The 22,467-nt window shown below is 43.9% G+C and overlaps 1 protein-coding gene across 2 annotated transcripts; it reads right to left on the reverse strand.

Moving 5' to 3' along the window:
* Positions 1-7,934: 7,934 nt before the first annotated feature.
* On the reverse strand, positions 7,935-21,835 carry tmem259 (transmembrane protein 259). 2 transcript variants are annotated; one of them, XM_085151728.1, is made up of 12 exons: positions 21,299-21,835; positions 17,588-17,925; positions 14,740-15,048; positions 13,303-13,477; positions 13,023-13,133; positions 12,819-12,941; positions 12,583-12,683; positions 12,433-12,490; positions 12,268-12,351; positions 10,502-10,634; positions 10,233-10,332; positions 7,935-10,155 (listed from the first exon to the last, which is right to left on the reverse strand). In XM_085151728.1, the coding sequence occupies exons 2-12, from the start codon at positions 17,804-17,806 to the stop codon at positions 9,499-9,501; spliced, it is 2,070 nt and encodes a 689-aa protein (XP_085007854.1). In that variant the 5' UTR covers positions 17,807-17,925; positions 21,299-21,835; the 3' UTR covers positions 7,935-9,498. The 2 variants fall into 2 exon arrangements, with proteins under 2 accessions (XP_085007854.1, XP_085007855.1); XM_085151729.1 differs by having other exon boundaries at positions 13,357-13,477; positions 21,299-21,830.
* Positions 21,836-22,467: the final 632 nt, after the last annotated feature.

Genomic DNA, 22,467 nt, shown 5'->3' on the forward strand with positions numbered 1-22,467 from the left:
AGTTAAACTTGTAGGCGAGACATACAGGCTGCATGCCCCCTTGCAAAACTTTATTTCAATTTATTTGCGTTTGCATTTTGCGAACTAGGAAATTTAGAATCAAAGCCCGAGTCACAAACTCTCAAGATCCCCCCCAAAAAACCCGCGTCTCCCCTCTATCCCCAAAACCTTAGATAAGATAACAGCAAAAACTCCTGAAAAACCCTCCGTCTTCATCCGAACTCACACCACTCCTAACCCACGTAGGGACTCCCCTCTCTCCCCCAAACCTTAGAAAAGTTAACAGGGAAATCCTGTGAAAAAACCTTAGTATTTTCTACACAGGACCCCTCTTCTCACATCCAGCGCACAGCCTAAATTGTCCGTCTTACCCGCCCCGTCTCAGCTCCCGAATGATTCTTGCCTATTTTCAAAACTTTGCGCCAGAGACCAACTCTGCCTCCGAGGTGTGCCTAATTTCGCCCGCTGTCTATCACACATCAAATGGGCGGGTCCCGCGGCACCCCGGATAGCCAAACGACTACAGGTCCGGTTTACCTTCTCTGTGATAGGTTCGCCGGCTGGCTCTCATTCAGGATAAATAATCTAACATTTAGGCTTATATTTAACTCTTTTTTTCCCAAAAAGAAAAAAGACTTTCTCTCTTTTCTTACACAACATGGATGCCAGACCTGCCAACCTGACCCTGCTCGTCCAGACCCCTGTAACCAACTACAGAGTTTCCGCGACGCCAGTGCAAGTCACATGAATGCATCTTTGCAGGGTTCAGCCAGCACCTGTTAACACCTTGGAAGAGAGATTCTGTCTCAGCTCCGGCGGATTTTGGGGCTACGCCTTCTGCCTCAGAGAGAGCGAGCTCTATTTTTACCAGCTGAAAGCCGGTGAAAGCCCTCCGGTGCATCTGGCCACACCGCCTCCGACCACCCCACCACCAGATCTGGCCACTATGCTTGCAGAGACTCCGCCGCCGTTATCTTCTCAAGGCTGGAACTCACCAAGCCACCCGCAACTCGCGACTCTCGGCTGGCAATCCCCAGACCAGACCCCCGGCGACTCTTCAGGGTCCAGCGCCTCGCTTAAGCCCAAGGAGCTCTGGGCTTTGGGGGATCCTGTCTTCCGAGCTCTTTTCCGAGAGCCCGAAGAGAACGCTCCCCAGCCCGGAGAGAGCCATGGACAGCCTTCAACCGTGGACGACGACGAGGCGGCAAGTCTGCTCCCCACGGCTGTTTTGGAACTCACTAACCTAACGGTAAAATACATAATTAATTCGCTAATCCAGAAACACCGTCAAGATGTCTGTCAAGGATGTGAGTACGGTGGCCCCTAGAGACAAAGCACGTACAAACTCCAAAACACTTGCAAACTCCAAAACACATGCAAACTCCAAAACACATGCAAACGCCAAAACACTTGCAAACTCCAAAACACATGCAAACTCCAAAACACTTGCAAACTCCAAAACACATGCAAACTCCAAAACACTTGCAAACTCCAAAACACATGCAAACCCCAAAGCACATGCAAATTCCAAAACACAACGGAAGTGCTCCAGGACGCTAGGGGCAGTGTTGAGCTCGATTTGCAAAATAAACGGCAAGTTTGTCTGTATGGGACGGTCTAGTCTCTGTCGCGCTTCCCAGGTTGCCTAGCAACCATGATACTAACCGCTGGAAACGTGTCATACAACTTTGTTTGACAGAAATGAAGGAAAACATATTTTGTTCATTTGTTTGTTTGTTTCTACAAGAGCTTTGTGTGATTTGATAAGTATCTGAGGTTGAGACCACAGGACAGTAAAACATGATTTTTGGGCTTCATTTCTGTACTGAACAGTCATTTAAGATTAGTTAGTAAATAACAATTAGCTAATGTTGTTCATGAGACTAAAGTCATATCACTTTGGTAATGTAAATATAATATGGCCAATATTATAGTTATTATATTAATCATTATTAGCTATTACAGCAGTGAACATGAACTCTGTGTCAAATACTGAGCCACAGTACAGATTCAAGTTGCAGTTATTTATAGGTCTTATCACCTTAAATCTTCACTCAAAGACAAGTATCTTTGACAGTGCATATATAGGTGTATCATATATAAGAGAGAAATGTTGTTCCTTCAGTATGTTGGCATTACTAAATTTGGCTCATTGCTTACATACGTGTGTAAAAAGAAATTATATGAGCTGTGATAACTGTTTCTGATAAAATGAAGAGTAGACTGATATATTGAATATTCCTTTATTGGGTGAGAAAATCAGACCATGTCATAACTGCTTTAAGTCATACAGAATAGATATCAGAGCCTTAAACAGGCTGACTTCTGCTAAATGGGTCAAACTGGGCAGAAAGTATACAAACACATAGCATCATTATAGAATATGATGTAACACTATAGATCAACTTACCTCAGAATATATAAAGCATATAAACAATTACAGCAATATGATGCAACAAACACAGCACTGCTACTAATCCAAAATACTCAAAGCTTCATAGAACTGAAACAAACATTTATTTTTAGGTCCATTCAGCTGCTGATACATACTTTAGGTTTCTGAATATTAAACTTGTTTCTTCCTTTCATAGTGTGTAACTTGAAGGCCCTGAGTACTTTCTCCCACACTGCAAACACTGGAATGATAAAATTATTTGAACATTACCTAATAAGACTGATTCAGGACAGACAATTAGTTATGTTAAACTTTCCTAGCAGTCCTTCACAAACAGGGAACAGTCTGTCTATTCTCTCCATCTGTCAGCTGCTGCTGGCTCTTCCTCCTCCTCTTCCTCACACACTGCTGAGTCCTGGTGGATCATCAGGGGTGCAAAGCCTCACAGATGATGTGCAGCAGTGAGTCCCTCAGTCTGTCCTCACTCTGGACACTTGCAGTTGTCACACATGGAAATCAAATGCGTGATAAGCTGCAGGATTCAAACACAAATGTAACTTATAAATACATGTTCATACTTTTATTACACAATCAGAGAGAAAGAAAAAGAGAGAGAGTGCAGGACAGACAGACAGGTGACAGCCTCAGGTGTATACACTGCTACAAAACAGCACAAAAGAAGGAGGACTGTGTTATTACGAAACAAGAAGAGTTCCCAGATGGTACAGTGGACACGTGTGTGACTCCTGTGATTAAAGCACCTTTCTTTCAGCTTAACGAGTGAACCGTCAGCTCGTTCAAACACACGTTAAAGTCCGTTTGGCTCTACACCACCGAACAGTGGCAGCAATATATCATAGCTAACATTAACGGTGCAGTGAATCCTGCTTGTGCCGTGATATTCAGGACTGCAAACCGAGCAGCATCACTGACTTTCAGCCTGTTGTGTTTGTGGATATATGACTGACTTTAATTATCCATAAAATCATCACATTCTCTGTAAGATTAAAGTCAACTATTGAACGGTGTATATTTTGGAGTAAAGGCTTTAAAACCAAGTTAGTACAAACATCGCTAATGTCACATAACTTTCCCGACATGTGGCCAACAGTAATGTTTTAATGTTCTTCATTATAAAAAACATTTGCGCATAAATAAGTGACATAATATTCAGTACTTACTTCTGAAAGTTTACTCTTGGCGGCTCCGCTTCAGCCGTTTTTTTTTCGGCAAAATTATCCACACCACAGGCGAGCTATGAAATCTGGGATATGTTGGGCCATGAAGGCTACAGCGACCCATTCTTAAAATTCAGGGAAATTAAGGACGCATTTGAGGGCCGCATTTCGAGCAGCCTTTGAATTGGGACAGCCTTCGTCGTGTCGCTGTGACGTAATCGGCCTTAAAATGCGGACTTTAAGGCTGCAGACCCCAAATCCGGTCATTGGTACATCCTGGCTTGTGTAGTTACTAGGTAACAAAAGCTCAACACTGCCCCTAGCGTCCTGGAGCACTTCCGTTGTGTTTTGGAATTTGCATGTGCTTTGGGGTTTACAAGTGTTTTGGAGTTTGCATGTGTTTTGGAGTTTGCATGTGTTTTGGAGTTTGCATGTGTTTTGGAGTTTGCAAGTGTTTTGGAGTTTGCATGTGTTTTGGAGTTTGCAAGTGTTTTGGAGTTTGCAAGTGTTTTGGAGTTTGCATGTGTTTTGGAGTTTGCAAGTGTTTTGGAGTTTGCATGTGTTTTGGAGTTTGCAAGTGTTTTGGAGTTTGCAAGTGTTTTGGAGTTTGTACGTGCTTTGTCTCTAGGGGCCACCGTATGTGAGATCTCCCACCCCTCGCAGAGACGACATTCTTGTATTTTCCCATTAGAAAAATATTACTTTTTCCAGTACTATGATGTACTCTGTAAAAGATTCTGGAATGGACACCCCACCAGCACCTTATTACAGAGTCTGCGCCTAGAATGCTTCGCACCACCTCCGGCTTAAGTCAGAGGCGTTGCTCAGGCCTATCTCTTCAAGCTCAGAGATGCACCAGACATAGAGAGCACCCTGCAAGAAATCTACGCCAGCGTCATGGAGGTTACGAGAACAATCATCCACAAAGTCCTCAAGGAAAAATACAATTTGTGGCTGGACTAGTAATCAGTATTTATTCTTATTTTATATATTTTTATTCTCAATGTTTTTGACTTTAGATAAATTAAAGTTTGTTTAATTATTTGTTTGCATCAAATAAAACATTATGTTAGAAAAGTTTTACAATGTTATCATTTGTTTTACCTCAATCAAATGTATTGTTTTCATTACTTCAAATGTATTGTTTTGGAAACTCATTACATGAAATAAAACTTTCTTGGAAAAGCATTGCAAGAATCAATCTCATTATTTGCTTTACCCCGTTCAAATCTCTTGGTTTCATTACATCAAAAAATTTTGGAAACTCATTACATGTAATAAGTAAGCAGGTTGATCCTGAAATAAAACCATAGTTAAACATAACTTCAAAGATCATACATGGCTGAGCAACTTTTATTGAAACAAGCTTATAATAACCCATCTCATCCTGGTAGTTTTGGCAGTGTGGTGCGCGCCTGCGCACTGATAGGGGACCTCTGGAAGTCTACCTGCCTAGAAACGGGTTGCATTACCTGGATTTAAATAACACATTGTTGAGTGTAAGGCTGAAAATAACAAACGGCGATGGCAGTGATATTGCTGCAGACGCTAATGTTGGAATTATAAATTACCCTTTAAATACCATTTTCTCACAATGTGATGTGACTCTGGGTGACAGGTTGATTTCTCAAGCCAGCTCAACTCACCCATATAGGGCCATAATCGAGACATATTTAAATTACTCGGAAGAAAGTCTGAAAACTCAATTTAGCGCAGGTCTTTTTTACAAAGATACTGCTGGCGCCCATGACTCTCATGTAATAACAGCCCTAACAGAGGATTAGTCAGGAGAGCCGTTTATAGTGAGTGTTCACGAGAGTTTCATGTTATGGGCCCCTTGCACTCTGACATCTTTTTCTGTGAAAGATTATTGCTCAATAATATGGATTTGAGGGTTAAGCTCAGGAGAGCCAGCGACACGTTTAGCCTTATGGCGCCTCAAAATGCCAATTACCGTCTGAATATTCTAGGTGCCTCCATGTTTGTAAGAAAAGTGACCGTGTCTCCTGCTGTGCGCGTAGGTCACGTATCCGCTCTCATGCATGCCAATGCATTATATCTGATCTCACGGATTAATGTAAAAACATTTTTCAATACCCGAGAATTCTCAGATATCACATCATGAGAACCTGTTTCTGGGTTCACTGCCCAGATATCTTGTCATAGGCATGGTAAACCACGAAGCCTTTACAGGGTGATATGATTTATGCCCTTTCGATTTCCAGCAGAACAATTTAGAGTTTTTGGCTTTGTGTCATGAGAGTAAACAGATACCAGCCAAAGCTTTTTAACCCAATTTTGGTGAGAATCAGTCCGTCAGAGAGTTTTACAGCCTGTACACAGCTACCGGGAGAAAGCTGAAAGATCTATCTTGTGCATTGACAGACAGGAATTTCATGAAGGATATACTCTGTTCGTGTTCAATATGATTCCTTCAGATGACAGCCAAGCGTTATCACTGATAATAAATGGCAACTTGAGACTTGAAATGCGCTTCAGAGTCCCGCTGCCTCACACAACAACACTGATCGTTTATGCTTGTTACGATTCAATTCTCGAGATCAATTCAAAAAGACAAGTTTTGGTTGTTTATTGCTGATAGGTTTCTGTTTTTTCTTGAGTCATGAACAATCATCATTTGGAGAGTATCCTCTCCATGCACCTTGGAAGCAGGTTTAAGTTGTGCCAGAAAACATTTTTTGCCATGAAAGACAGCTGCAAGCCACGCTGTCTACAGTATGCGGTCATACGTTCATGGGAGAAAATCCTGTTTGTTATTTCACAGGCACTCCCCATTATGCCTTGATAATATTGTGCATTACTGGGTATATCGTCTGGAGGCGGGAAATTCAAAATTTGTCTAATTTCAACCTTATTAAATTTATTTCTGACAACTATAGAGGGCTGTGGTGAACTGCTGGCAGAACTCTGCTCTGGATTACCGCCTTGTTGAAACAAACTATCGCGATGATGGTCTACAGGGCTGTCTTGGAGTGGCTCATTTGCGGGTAATTGCACATTGCTTTGGGAAAAGCCTAAGGCGATTGCTGGTTATGAGAGTCATTGAAACAGCTTTCATTTAACCTATTTATCTGGCTTAACAACTCTAAGGGTATTTAAACCTCACCCTCTCTTTCTGCCAAGACAGCTAAAGCCTGGCTAAGAGCAGAGAACGGGTCAGAAGAGGAAATGTTTTGTGTTAGGCAGCTTTGAGAATGAGCAACGTTTGACTGTTTGACGTTTCACTGCAGGTCGCTGCGTGCACATGTGCCCTGGCACTATTTGAAACCTTCTGGTTTCAAATAGTGCCATACCTCCATCTGCAGAGATGGAGGTATGCTCTGGAGAGCAGAGGAATGACAGAGTATGTGTGTGCAAGATAGGGAGGGAGGTGAAAATGTGAATGTGAGAGGATGGTGGTCAACCATCCACAGAGAGGTGAAGAAGAAAGAGCAGGCAGGGTGGAGTGGGTTTGCAGTGAGACCTGCTATTATGGTTTGGAAGCCGCTCATCTTCTTCACCATAAATTCATGTTTTTTTTTCTGTAACGTCAACAGATAGAAAAAAAAATTAAACGCAGAGGTGTCAAATTGTGTGTGAGGAGACAACAGGTCATTTGCTTTAAGAAAAATCTTTTATTTCAAGAAGGCATTTTAACCTGCAGATGTTATTGACATACAGATGTGAGGAAACACCTATGAAGTAATCCTGAGAACATCTATCCTGAGTGGCACTTACAGCGTTAAAGAGGAGCCCGTCTTCAGATTAAAGTCCATTCACTAATTCAAGAACTGAACCAAAGATCAAGTTTAGCTTCAACCGCAAAAAAAACAGCCCAGCTCGGAGGCAGAACAAATGATGAATGCATGGCCCTTTATTTTAGTAAGAAACAATGATGTATTCGACCTGCACTTTATGAAGTCCCTTTATCGTGTCTGATCAAATAAAGCCACTTAAACTGTTTCAGCTGCTGTTGAAAAACCTAGAGAACCAAAAGCATGTCTCAGTTTTTTCTCTTGGTAACTTCCTGCAGGGTTTCTGGTCCAATTAAAACCACCAAAGCTGCAACCAGATGCCATCAAAACAGGAAACCACCTGAAAATGAGATGCTGTCAAAAATAACATAGGTGGTCGAGGTGAAACATGACACTCAGCTTGACCAGTTTCCTGTTGGGCAAAAACAATTCAGCACCTTGGCAAGTTGGCTTTTATTTTGAAAGTATCCATGTATAATGACTTTTTTTCTTGAAAAGCTTCACAGGTAATGAGAAATTTCACTTCCTGCTGCTGGTGTATGTCATTTCAGAATAAAATCCCTGTGTGTGGATGGTGTGAAAGAAGGGAGGCATTCACACAATGGGTGGCGACCACTGCTTTTACTGGTTTTACTGGTCTGACAGGTAAATACATTTTGATGATCAATAATGAGGCTACAGTCCTCAGCAAAGAGGCACGAAGAAGAACCCCACCCCACCCCCAGCCAGAGTCACGCTCAGGCTCCATCTACATCACAGCAACAAAAACAGACACTCAGAGATCAATTGTTTCTGATATCCAATCAATAATTGATGAAGTTCACCTGATGGGAGGGATCAGTTCCTTTCCCCTCCTTCGGATTTGCAGACCATCATTTATCCAAAGAACGCAAACAGGTGTTCAAACTTGCCACTGTCCCATTGAAGGGACTTTGACCAAAATGCTGCTTTTAAATGAGGCTTCCTGATTGGTTCAGAGCATCTCATGTGTCCCATTCCCCCAAAAATCTGTTTGGCAGATGTCTGATGGGAGCGGTCAGAGCAAACACGCTGCCATCAGACCCACCACATCATTCACCATTTTGATAGATGAACAGATGGAGGCGGAGCGTGAGTGTGACAGTCAGTCATATTCCACAACCAACCAGCTCGCTCAGCTGCTGACAGTCTGAGGATTACTGATAAGGCATCCATTCCAATAGGAAGTCCTGAATGTTCAGTCTGGCGCCACACTGCTCCAAACTTCCTGTTCAATTATTTCCCTCAAGCCAAAAGCAGACGAGACAAAAAAAAAAAAAAAAGCAACTTAAGTTGAGTTTGTGCTTCAGTCTGTCAGAATCAATAACTGATCAGCTGATCAATAACTGAAAGGTTGCATCAGACTTCTTGTCTGTAGCTCACTGGCTCCGCCCCCAGGCACACCAGAACTTCTTGGCTTCATCCTTTCAGCCAGCAGCAGAAACCTGATTTTTCTTTATTGAATATTATTGATAATCAGTTAATTATTTGATCAATGAAGTGAAACCACTCAGGCCTTGTGTGTAGCATGTGGCAGCAGCTTCCTGCTGTCAGGGCTTATATTGTGAAGCTTTTTCCTCTATGGACAAACAGATTCAGTTTTTACATGAAGTCTGAATAAACTCATCACGTAACAACACGTTCATGTTAGAAGGGTTTTCAAGATAAATAAAACGTCTGTTAACGCCATGCATTTTATTTTGAAAATCCTCCAGTAACGGCAGAGCTCTGATGAGCCAATTGATCGATCAGCTTTGTTTGAAGAATCAAAGAAAAGGCTGATGTTTGAGAAAAAGACACTCGGGTTTATTGATTAGAGGGGGGGGGGAAAAAAAAAAGTTTAAAGAAAAAGTTTCTGCTTCAAGCTTCATTTGTTCAGGGTGTTGCTTTCGGTTTCCATGGTGATGGACCTCCAACCTCAGACACCGTCTGAGGAAAAACCCTCCATACTCCACCCCCCCAAAAAACAACAAAAAAACAAAAACAAAAAAAAAAGAGCAGAATAAATTATCGTATCCCCGCCCTCTGTTCACATGACCTGCAGGGAGACGCCACCCTCAAGCTAATCAATGAGTTTAAAAATCAAATAAAATCTGTTCATTCGATCAATGAGCTGATCAGCTGTCTCACAGGTGAGGCGATGTCAGTAGCCTCAGGACGGCTGCTGCCGGCAGTCTGCGCTCTGTGAGGGGGGACAGTCTGTGTGGGAGGGGCACTCTTCTGAGGGCCCTGCCTCCTCCAAGGCTCCCTCTGACTGTGAGGGCCCCGCATCCTCTGAGGGCCCCGCCTCATGCTGCTCTGTGATTGGAGGAGCTGGTGCAGGTTTAAATTCTACAGAAATAGAGTTTGGATCTTGACCTCCAAAGGCTCCGCTCCCACCTAAGGACCTCCCTCCTACTGCTCCCCCTCCCATCCAGAACTCAGCCACCACATTGATCTCAGCTGGCCCCTGACCGCTGCTGGCTCCCGCATCCACTGACGACGTCAGGGCTTCAGTGAGGATGGCAGCTGTGTGAGCGACCCAGTTCAGCTCCGCCCTCACCTCCCCGCTTCCTGAGGCTCCACCTTCCGCAGGGGACGGAAGGGAATCTGTCTGAGGCCCTGGCTCGGCTCCACTGGTCGGGCCTGGTTGGGGGGCATTGGCGGGTCCCGTTCCAGCGGCGGCAGTGCCAATGTTGTTGTTGAGGTTATCCTGCAGAGCCGTCTGGTTCTGACCAGCCTGCTGGTTCTGCAGGAGCATCTCCTGGATTCGGATCTGCTGCAGGATGGCCGGAAGCTCGTAGTGATGGAAGAAATAGATCATGGAGTGCTGCGAGAGGACAAAAATGTTAGACTTACTGTCTGAGGGGAGGGGCTTAGCACAGGCATGAGGATGACGACACTTACCTGGATGAAGAGCCAGGAAGTGACGAGAGCGAGGCTGCTGTACTGGCCATTGAAGCGGTAGTGGTAGGCGTAGAAGGCGAAATGGTAAAGGTAGAAGAACCTGCAGGGAGAACAGATCACATGATCAGCCTTGAAGGTCTGCAGGCTGACAAGAGACATTCACAATAAAAATGGCCAAAGCCCGATCGATCTGGTTATTGATCAAATGACCAGGAACCCCTTCAACTTAATTCTGTAACAATGACCTCACACACAGAAAGTGACCTCACCTGAGCCAGTGGCGTTTGCTGGTGTTTGTGTGGCAGCAGATGGCGTCGTACTGATCTGCCAACCACACGATGAGGATAATGTAGAATGCCGTTGTTGTGTCATTGAAGAACTCTGACATGATGGCCTCCATGCCTGAGACAGAAAGTGACATCACAGGTCAGCTTTAAATGTAAGCCGCACCCCCCCAACCAAGGCTAACGTCCATCCAGTCTGTTTACAAACATTTTTTAATTTGACGCTTGTTTTTATTGCCAGGAACCTTCAGCGCTTTGACTTTAATCTTTATTTAAACTGAACAAACAGGATCCCAAAAAACAACAACAACAAAAAAAACAAAACATCAGTGTCGGTACAGCAGAGTGTCGGTACAGCAGAGTCACGAGCTGCTCTGATATCAGCCGACTGACAATCAGGCCTGAGCAATCTGTGATTGACAGACGCAGCTACACAAACAAGCTCAATAAAAGCTTAAAAAAAAAAAAAAAAAAAAAAAATGCAGTCACACGACTCCAGTGTAAGGCTGCTAACACTGGAGTCATGTGAGCTCTCACTTTTGTAAAGTGAGCAAGCTAGCTGCAGCGTTTTGGACTGACTGTAAACAGCATCACAGCAGACATGCAGGCCCTAACCCTAACCTGCACTGTACCTGCTCACCTTAGATCAGATTTCTATGTAGCCCTGAGCCTGTTTAAATTCAGTTATTTTTAATCTTTACTATCAAACCATAGTTTTTATTCTCTCGCTGCTTTATTTATTTATTTTATTTTATTTAGAAAGGGGGGCAATACATATTAATGAACATTTTAACAAATGTAAATGCCAGATATGCTTATGCCATATAATTAATATATATATATATATATATATATATATATAAAATATGCCTTGGGCTAATTTCCATCTGCAGACCCTATGGCAGGTTGGTGTTAAACACAAGTTAGTGTCTCTGTATGTTTTTACTATTTACAGGTCATGTGACAAGGACAAAAACAGTGATCACATTATACTAGAACCAAGAAGAGTGGACGCAGAGGACAATATAGATAACAATAACGGAAACACATCAATTATATTGCACAAACCCCAGTATTGCACATGCCCTGACTGTCCTGATATTGCACTGACCCATTATACTAATAGTTGTTTCCCTTTTTGTAACACAATAACTCTTTTTCACATCCAATATAAAGCATGATTATTAAACATGATCACATGCCGCCCTTTTAACTGACTCTTAAAGATGGGTAGACTTGTACTTTCCCTCACTCACAGTGGAAGACTATTCCAGAAGCTCACTCCCTGATATGACAGAGCATTCTGTGAAAAGTAAACTAAAAAGTATTTACTCAGCCATAAAACTACTGACTGGAATTAAAATGCTTGTGTCCAGATTAACCTAAGATGTTTCTGAGGAATTTATCACATCATTTTCACAACAGTGTTGCATTTTACGGATATATTTTTATAATCTTTAAAGATTTTTAGAACCCTTTGATAACATCTCTGGAGCAGGGGGAACACTTTTCTTTGGTAGAGGAGTCATATGAGCTATGAAATACCCCTCTATGATTTGTCAGATGCTGCCACCCTTTGATGTGAAGGGGCACGTGGGCCTGGCTTGATAACAGGCCCCACGCAACCGCTTATCCTGAATGCCAGTGTTAGGGTAAGGGAAGCCAGATAACGGAAAGAACTTGGCCACGCGTCAGGACCCAGGTGACAGAGGTTCAGAAGCGTCCTCAAACAGAATGGGATCTGGACTCACCTACGAGGGCCAGGATGACAGTGAGCAGAGGGGCTGCTGGGAAGGCAATGGTCATGTTCATCTCCAACATCTGCAGGAGGTCAACTGTAGGGGGTTAAGGAGAGAGTCAGAATAGACCTGAGGCTCGGGGTCAAAGGTCAACGCTGAATGGTATGAGGAACTGACCAATGAAGACGAAGATCTGGTGGTGAGAGTATCTGAGCAGCATGGACACCGACAGAGTCTGAAACGGAGAACGCGAGACTCTGTCGTGACATTGTGCGACTGAACGAACCCGAACGATCAGTGTGGGTCATTTACTGTATTTGTACTTACAAATATGACCATAATGACAAAGGCAGCCAGGTAGGAGGTCCTGGCCATCCACATGCTGACAAAGCGGTAATGCTCACCGGAGACCACGTTCCTCAGGAATCCTGCAGAGAACCACACAAACACCTGAGCTGTGTCACATGACTGGAAGTAAACACCTGCTCTCCGAAGCCAATCAGTGAATGTAGCATCACACCAAAGTGCCCTGCCCCACCCTCCATTTACAGCGCCCACCCCACCTTTGTTCTCCTCATTCTCGGCGAGCGCCTTCACGCTCGACATCAGGATGTCATCGTAGCCCAAAAACTCATCGAGCAGAAAACGACTGAAGCCATCTCCGAAACACTCGTCCTTCATCGGATCTGCGAACAGACACAGACGCGGTTAGGGAGTGCAAGTTGGCCAACGCTGAGGTCATGTGACACGGCAGCTCAGAGTCTGACCAAGTGTGACGACCATGACAGGGATGTTGAGTCTCTGTCTGGTGCTCTGAGAGAGGCGCAGGAAGCCATACTCCAGCGAATACTCCACGATGTACTCCTCCTGAGGCCACACTGCGACAATGAACAACAAAGTAAACAACCACATCAGAAAAACACAAAAATAAATACATACAATCTTAAATTGTGAAACATTAAACAGCTCAGCAGGTGTTTCTGGACTGAATAAGGAGGCGGAGTTAGAGGAGGTGAGGTGGCAGGGGTGGGGTGGAGAACGGTTTACCTGCTCGGGTCATCATCTCCAGCTCAGACACTGAGTCCTGCAGCGGCTGCATACCTTTAGTGGTCTGGCTGAACGAGACGTCCTGGCTGTCGTTGGCTCCTCCTCCTCCTGAAGCTCCTCCTCCTCCTGCACCAACTAGAGATGGCTTCAGGCGGGGCTCGATGTCCAACTCAAACTGCAGCAGGACAGCAGAAGGTTTTGAGGGTCATTTCTGCTTTTAATTTGAGAGTATCCAGAGAGTAGTATGAATACTGGCGGTCATCACATTACTCTGGCTTGAGGGAGTGCACTCAATGGGACACTGAGCAACGCTAAAACCATCACGACCCCCAACTGTGGGTTCCATACAAAAGGCTCCCGGTACCCTGTTGTTGCTAAGGAAACGTGTATTCACCAACCAGTTTGCAACTACTTGCAAACTGGTTGGTGAATACACGTTTCCTTACACATTTTGTTCCACCAAAAATATCCCTTTGATTGCTGACCTCCGACAGAACACGGCGATGGGAGGAAGACAGGACAGGACAGGAGTCATTTGGAGGTTGTAGTATGATTGTATGATGCCGACGTGTCTGCAAACACCTGCCAAGCGGCTCTATGTTGGCACAGTCAAAAATGTGCGTTTCTTCCAGCGATCGGGATCAGTGCAAGATCCCAACTCGGGGCCCGTGTGCGCAAGGCCTGAAGCAGCCAATAGCAGTTTAAAGTTCACCTGAGTCAGGTGTTCAGGGTAGTTAAGTCCCCAGATACACAGAACTACTCTGAGCTCACACACCACCAGAGGGCCCACCTGCCAACAAGTGTTTTACCGCCATCCTCTTATTACTACTTTCCATTTCTATTGGAAACCCAAAATCTGTGTGACTCTCAAACTTTATGAAGACCTACACACTCTCTCACACACACACACACACACTAAACACTTTTGACTCACAGGGAAAACAAGAAGTGACATAAGCAGAGGATTTAGAACTCGCTGCAGCTCTGCAGGACCAGGATGTGAAAGTGATTCAGAATTCTGATGCTAAAGAGGAAGCGCTCTGTTAAGGTCTGTCACAAGCCAAGCTTGTTTACACCTGTGCAGGTGAACTGGCTGTGTGATGCTGTTGTTTAACACTAGAATCACCAACACCAGTGATGGCAAAGACAAAATTTCTGTTAATTTTCTTCTAAATTTAAGTAAAATTTTAAGTTTTTAAGGTATTTAAGGTTAATTTTAAGGTTAATTTTAGGGCTTTTATTAGTTTTATAAATTTATATATATTTTCATTACAGATTTTAAAGTTCAAATACAAAAAAGAATAAATTGAGTACAACAAATAACAACATCTAACACGTCTAAAAAAATCCAACTATTACAGAAGAACGCTATCAAAGTTCAACGTGTGTGCATGTGAGAGTGTGAGAGAGAGTGAGAGAGCGAGCGAGAGAGATCACCTGCACTGAGCTGTTGTCAAACATCTCCACAGTCATCTCCTCCTCTTCCACTTCTTCGTCGGGCAGCATCGCAAGGCTGAGCCCGCCCATCGCCAGCCCCCCTCCTTCCTCCTCGGCATCCAGCTCATCATGGAGGCTCGCCGAGTCGTAGTGCTGAAGGAAGATGGGTGCCCGGCTCGAGTTTCTTTGGATCTCAACCCGCAGGATGCCGTCACGGGGCCAGCGCTCCCTTACCACCTCTAGACAGTTGATGGGTGAGCGAGAGAAGGCAATGTGGATGTAGGCAAGGATGAAGAGGACGAAGAGTGCCTGAGGACGGGTTAGAGAGATGTCAGCGAGCGCTGGTTGTGTCACCGTAATCTCATTTCTGCATCAGTGAGTCTCTCATAGCAACCAGAGTTTATAAAATACGTCACCAATAAAATAAAAACTAGGGGTGCAACGATACACAAAATTCACGGTTCGGTTCGATACTTTGGTGTCACGGTTAGATATTTTTTTGATACAAAAAAAATGTTCATGACTTTTTAATTTGTCATTTATTAAAATTATAAATATATATTTTAACTCAAAAGTACAGTTTTTAAATTTAATGTTGCTGAAACAACAAAATAATTAAAAAAAACAAATCTATCTGATCGAGAAATCACTCATCTTTGGAAAAGAGAGTTTATTACAGAGAAATGTCTCTTTCCAAAATAAAAGCTATACTATACGCTTCTTCTGGGCTATACTCTCAGCAGCATATTAAACATATCAGGTCCCCATAAGGAGAATCATGTGCTAACGGCTGTCTAAATGACTCGGGTAAAGTTTGTAGCATGCGTGCTTGTTGTTTTTGTCTGCTTCCACTTGTCTTTGCACTAGGATGATGTCAGCGTAAATGTGCAGTCATATTCATTGTGTTCCCACTAGTGCTGTCAGCGTTAATCTCGTTAAAATGACATTAACGCCATAACACGGCAAATCTCCGTTAACGAGTTACCGCGGATCGCCCTGTGCGTGGGGCTGGACGGCGTTAACACGTTAACAAGCTAACTGCGCTAACGCACTAGTTCCCACCAATGTAATTGAGCATGGCGTGGCACATCCGACATACCGTTTTACTTTTGTCCATGACGCGCTTACCATCAGGGTCATGCTTCACATGAAAACCAAGATAGTTCCAAACGCCAGATCTGAATGAGGGTGGGGGAGGTTCAATTTCAGGTAGCGTTGAGGCAGTTGCCATGTTGCAACAAGCTTAGCTTCTGTCTTGCTAGCTTGCGCTGCAAGACAGAGTGGATCTGCACTCGACAGTGCAGCCTAGGCGGAGTAGTCGAACGCAGATCCACTGAGCGCTCAAAACAGACAGCATCGTCAGAAGAAGAGTTGATAAAATAAATAAAAAATGTTGTATTGTTCGATACATATACGTACCAAACCGAAAGCACTGTATCGAATGGTTCAATATCGATACGAGTATTGTTGCACCCCTAATAAAAACAATACAATGTACAGATCAAAATCAATAAATGTCCTCTGATCAAAGAAAGTAAACATCTGGCACCTGTTTGCAGAGTCACCAAACCCTTCCTCTGTGGGTTAGCAATTGTTTCTGGTCTCTGTGTAAAGCAATTCTGCTGGCTCCTCACAGCTTCACCTACATCATTCGCAACATAAACCTGCCCACTGAGCATGCTCAAATGTCTGAGACAACGCTCTGTAAGGACACCGCTGACTCCACAGAGGAACCAGCTTGTATCAGGACCCTGTCCCCTACCCCATTCACGCTACTAAAGGAACAGGCTGCTGGGAGACTTCCCATAATACTCTAAGTAGAGGTGGGAATCACCATACATCCCACGATACGATATTATCACAATATTTAACTCACGATACAATATTATTGCAATTTTTTAAAATATTTTGCAATATTCAGATTCTGTACATAAAGGTAAACGTTATCAATATTTATTTTATCTAATATCAAAGTCTCACACTCAGTCTTTCTCTCATTTCAGTCAGTTTTATTGTTGACAAACTGAACGGTTTGTATTAAAGTCTAGTCCAACTTAACTGAACGCAACCATCTGGTACAATTATAGCTATTCTGAACTATGCAATTTATGAAAACTATGCAGCCCATTCAGCAACTGAAGAATTTGAAAGTAAATTAAAACAAAATATAATTTTACATTAAATAAAAAAGTCTTAAACTTAATTAAAATAAAACATGTCTTAAATTAAAATAAGTAAACTGTCATGTTTATTGCTGCCAAAAAAAAAAGTTAAACACATTTGGACAGTCAAGGAATGTCAGGATTCTTGCTCAGAAAAAGGATCAACATGCTCTGAAGTCAGAGCATGTTCCAGTCCACAAAAACTTTTTTGTAACAAAATATCGATTTCTGCTGTCCCTGTATCGATACATTATTAGCAAACAAAATATCACGATACTACACAGTATCGATTTTTCCCCCCACCCCTAACTCTAAGGGTTTCTCCTCCACTTCCTGCCACCCCCAACCCACTGCCCTTGCTGAGCCTGGCTCTGTTGTAGATAGAACTTCCTTCTAACAGGTTCTTCCTCTCCACTGTGCTGTTAAACCACGTGCTGCTCAGATGTGGGTCATCTGATCGTCTAGGTTTCCTCTTCTCTATTGCAGACTTTACGTTGCAGAATAAAAGCATGTAAATAAAATTTAACTGAATTATTTGTGGAGAGGAGTCACCTGAAACATCTGTGATCACCTGAAACACCTGACCATTACCAATACTGTGACGTGTTCCTGAGATCACTATCCAGAAACAGTCTGACTGATCAGTAATGTGACTACATCCTGCTGACACGTGAGCTGTGCCCCACCTTGAGCAGAACGAAGAACTCAAAGACCCTCCTGAAGGACGGAGGGAATAGGCGTGCGTAGGTGACGGCCATCTTGAAGAAGAGCGCATGGAAGAGGCGGTCGCGGACGTTGATGAGGGGGTTCTGGTTCAGGTTGGGATTGCGGAGGCGGTTGGGTCCCATGTTGTTGTTGTTGTTGTTAAGCGGGACATTGTTGTTGTTCGCCTGGTTCTCCGACATGGCTGCGATTGCCCGTTGTTTCTGCTCGTGCTCAGAACTCACCACTGCCAATGACGACTCTAGGTCAACATGGCTGCTACTGCGTCCTCAGAGCGAAGGTCAAGACCTGAGTGCCGCACCTGGAACACACAGATGAACTCACTGATGACTGCAGTCAGGGGGCAGAGCCTCAACCACCTCTGAAAACAGATCATTAAGGGATTTAGGTTCTCAGCTCAGAGCTGCAAACAATCAGTCACCTTTATTCCGATCAATAACTTTACACTAAACACGAGTATTGATTAACATGGCTTGTTTAGATAAAGTCATCTCAGTCATCACCAACAACCGATCCAACCTTTCATCCAATCAGATGACATGAGATCAATAACCTGCAGGTATTTTTTTTTTTTTTTTAAAAATCAGATCAGAGAAACCGAGACACTGATGATCTAATCTCTGTGCTTTAGGAGCTGAACCTGCTTGACACCAAAAGCCATCAGAGGTGTCAGCATCTGACCAATCACAGTTAGTGTTGAGTGCGCTGTCAGCAGAGTGGCTGATTTTAGTACAGAGAAAGACTGAGCTGAAGAACTTAACTCCCACCTCCCCACGGCAGTACTTTATTTTTTCTCAGCACTGCAGAGTCTGTACCGAGCAAGGCTAGCAAAGAGAACTGATACCAAAAACTATCGATTCCTTTCCTCTGCATCAATAACAGCAGTGTTAGCCTCACCTTCTTGAGCTGACACAGCTCCTCCCATCAATAGCAGCAGGTGGACAGTAGTAAACCTGGAGAAGCACCTCAGAGACTGTCAGTCCATCTTTAGGAGGAATTTCATGAATTCAGAGAAGCTCCTATTTTATTAAACATTTACCTGCCTGCGACACGTTAGTGTTAGGATTAGCTCTTCCCCCATCCTAACTGTTATCATTAAGCTAGCAGATGACATTAAAGTGGGAGTGAGGCAGGAACCAGACAGGCTCAATTTAATGACCGCTAGGGATAAGAATTGTAAAGGTTCTTGTAAAAGGACCAGTTCCCAGTTGTCCAATTTCTTAGAATTCCAGGACCTATTGATTCCGCTTAAGAATTCTTGTACTCACACTACGATCAACTGATTTCAGTTCTTGTGTCAGAGGAAAATAGCAGCTTCGCAGCAGTTGTAATCGTAATTATGAGACATTGTGTTTCAGGTCATTTTAAGGAGTAACATGAAAGTAACGTAACCAGCAGTGTTGGGCAAGTTACTGTGAAAAAGTAATTATAGTTACTTCCTCAAAAAAGTAACTGAGTTCGTAACTGAGTTACAAGATTCTAAAAGTAATTAATTACTTGAAAAGTAACTATTGCGTTACTTAAAAAAAAAAAAAGTTTAACCTTCTGGAGTCCCGGGTATAAGTGGCCATTTTTGACTACTTTTGATGTTTCCTCTACATTTCACCTTTAAAAACTATTTACTTTGCCTTGTTTGGTATCATTCTTTTCAGCACAACCTTATGTGTCTGAATTTACAGTTATGTTTTCATTTTGACATACTGTATTAACACAATTGAACACCGCGTATATATTGTTTATCATCACTCTGGTTTTACGTGGCCTATCAACACAATTTAAAAACTGGTATATATCACCTTGTTGCTTTGTCATCTTAAAGTGGTCGTGTGATTGGCTTACCACGACTACTTTATTCTTCCTCAGCCAAACAGCAGCACTCATGCGATTGTTTTGCCCCCTTAGCTCCAGGTGTTGTACCAAAAAGTGATCGTTGGGCAGATAGTGATTGCCGCCTGCGGGAGCGCGCACAGCTGCTTAAAGCTGTAGTACCCAGATTACTTACAGCTACTTCCGTGCAACTGATATAAGGTGCGGTAAGATGAAGACAGCTTCAACTGTCTGTTTGTTGAAAAAATAGTAACGCGACCGCACCGCATTTTCTTGTTAGTAACGGTAACGGCGTTGTAACGATAGTAATAGAAATTAGTTAGATTACTCATTACTGAAAAAAAGTAACGCCGTTACTTGTAACGCCTTTATTCCCATCACTGGTAACGAGTAATGTAATGAATGACCTTCTCCAGAGAGTAATTAAGTCACACATTACATAGCTTTTAAGGAAAGTATTCTGTGTAATATAAGTAATAGATTACTTTTCTTGAGTAATGACTCCAGCACTGATCATAACAAAGAGGATCATGGACAGTCAACATGGACAAACATGTGACCCAGTGTGCAGTTAATGTGCATGACTAATGTCTTTGATATGGTGGAGACTCTCAAAGCACAGCCAATAAGGAATCAAATCAATAAGTGATATCAATAATGGAATCAGAATTGCTAAATTCTTATAAATGTTCATCCCTAGTAACAGCAATAGTAAATAGTGAATCAGCCCATCCTAAAAACACAAGCAGTGAAATGACAGTGGAAACAGGAAGTAGCAGAACTGCACCTGAGTGTGCACGTCAGGATCGCTTCTTCATTTCATCTTCTCCCCTCCCAGCATCCAAAATCCGAGCTTCACATTGAGTCCGACCAGTATTTCTTACTACCGTGATTTCACGGGTAAAGGGGGCTGTTTTTAGAGGTTTAGATGTTTTCTGAGGGAACACTTTTAAATTCCTTCATGAAGGAAACTCCTGGAGCTCAGACTGATGATGATGATGGATAAGCTGTGGCAGCAGGTCAGGAGGTCTGCAAAAACCACAGAATGAGATCATCAGGATCTTCTGCATCCTCCAACAGCAGCCTGACGATCTCCAGGTGAGACACCACAGACCAGCTTATCCCCCCCACCGGTTCATGTAAATACTGATGACCTCAGGAAGAACATCTGAGACACGTGGTCCATCAGCATCGGGTCAGCTGACTCATGTCTCCATTAATCTCACCTGTGAGCCACACACCTGAGGCCGCTCTCAATGACAGGTGTGAGAGGCTGTTCTTAGTGCGGGAACCTCAGCAGCCGCCCCCTCCTGGACATCAGAGAGCATGCAGCTCTACATCTTTATTTACAGTCTGTGAGGTCTCAGGTGAAACAGGAAGTGGCGTTTAGTGACTTTTTGCCATGAAAACAGCAGGATTGGGACCGTAGGGCCACCATAACAAGACTCTGAGGGTCTCAGGCTGTGACATGATTGTTCGCCAGGTGACCAGCTCAGGATTCCAGGGGACTTCTGGACATTGAAGAACATGCAGCTACCTGTGAGAGTGGGAGAAGCCTCTGAGCTCAGTCTGATCCTCACTAACTTCTTGTCTGAATAAAGTTTAACGAAAATAAATAAAGTTTCTCACTGCTCCACTTGCTGCACCTCAGGACAGGTGATGTGATCAGCTGATCGTCAGCCCGGAAATGTGGTGTGTGTGTGTGTGTGTGTGTGTATTCTGATCAGCTGATCCTGATTGGCAGGCTCAGGTGTGTGGTGGCTGCTTCAAGCAGATGTCCCCCGCCCCGCCACCCCCCGTGTGTAATCCATAGACACCCTCACCAGCGGCAGGTGACGCTGACTCACCTGTGCTCGGCCTCCTCGTTGTTTCTCTCGCTTACCCACGAACGCCACAGTTAGCAGTTAGCAGCGCTAGCAGCAGGGTTAGCTCTGCGGCTAAAGGCGGAGTCCGGAGGCAGCCGGATCGGACAGAACCGGGAGCCGTCTCGGTCCCAGCCGACAGGTGAAAGGACGGAGGGTCCGGGTACACGGAACCGGAGCACGAGGTGAGCTCAGAACCCGGAAACTGTGGCTAAACGGCGGCTAACACAAGCTAACAGAGGCTAAGAGTCTGACTACTGTCAGCGCGTCACTGAGACCGGAAATACACGTCCTAATACCGGAAGTAGTGAACCCCAGCAGAAGGTTCTTATATCCCTGAGCGCTGCCTGGCAGGCGCCTCGTGCTGGTCGGAAGCTTCTGCACGTTTATTAACGGTGAACAGCTGATATGTCACTGGTTACAGAGTCCAAAAACTGGGATTGAGCTGATGGAGGAGCCTCGAATGAGAAGGTGGGGGAAGAATCACAGAAGTAAGTTAAATGATGTGAGGCTGTGATCAGCTGACCTGCTGTTCTCTGTGGATCTGAGACGTCACACTGAACAGCTGTTCTGCATCAGCCAATCACTGTAGACTAACCAGCACTGAGCTGCCTGTACGGCGTGTTCTTCATATAACAGATCTAATGTCTGATTAAGACCTCTGAACAGCACATGGGAGCTTCTCGTCCTCTCCGAGACCCTGAGTATGTGTAAATACAGCAGCTGGACTCTCAGACCTGATGTGTGGCAAACTGCACAGACACAGTTTGTGTTGCTCATATTTGCTGAGCTGACTAATTACCTCACACTTAAACATTACACAGCTTCAGCTCCTGTCACACGTTTCTATATGTGAATGTTTCACTGGGACGAGATGAAGACGTGACGAAGCTGATGTCACACATCATCATTACTTAACAGGTGTCTCCATTGCTGTCACTGGAAGCTAACCGATCGACTGGTTCACACATATTACAATCTAATGAGATTTAACCGTTCATTAACTGAAGGTGTTGGGTTGTTCCCACCCACTTTGACAAGGTGAACTCTGCCCATCAGGATGGAGGTCGCTCCATCAAGCAGAACAATAAAACATCGTCATACTTCATACTTTAGCTGATTGAGCAGGTGGGGGAACCCTAGGATCTGTGTGG

Source organism: Neolamprologus multifasciatus, chromosome 23, assembly GCF_963576455.1.
Source record: "Neolamprologus multifasciatus chromosome 23, fNeoMul1.2, whole genome shotgun sequence".
NCBI classification, from domain to species: Eukaryota; Metazoa; Chordata; class Actinopteri; order Cichliformes; family Cichlidae; genus Neolamprologus; species Neolamprologus multifasciatus.

Excerpts from the sequence above, each read along its gene's own strand:
- tmem259 (XM_085151728.1), bottom strand. The coding sequence starts at position 17,806 with ATGTCGGAGAACCAGGCGAACAACAACAATGTCCCGCTTAACAACAAC. Across the intron at positions 12,684-12,818 it reads CGAGAATGAGGAGAACAAAG|GATTCCTGAGGAACGTGGTC; the intron begins GTGGGGTGGGCG and ends GGTTCTCTGCAG. Across the intron at positions 10,333-10,501 it reads AGCAAACGCCACTGGCTCAG|GTTCTTCTACCTTTACCATT; the intron begins GTGAGGTCACTT and ends TTCTCCCTGCAG.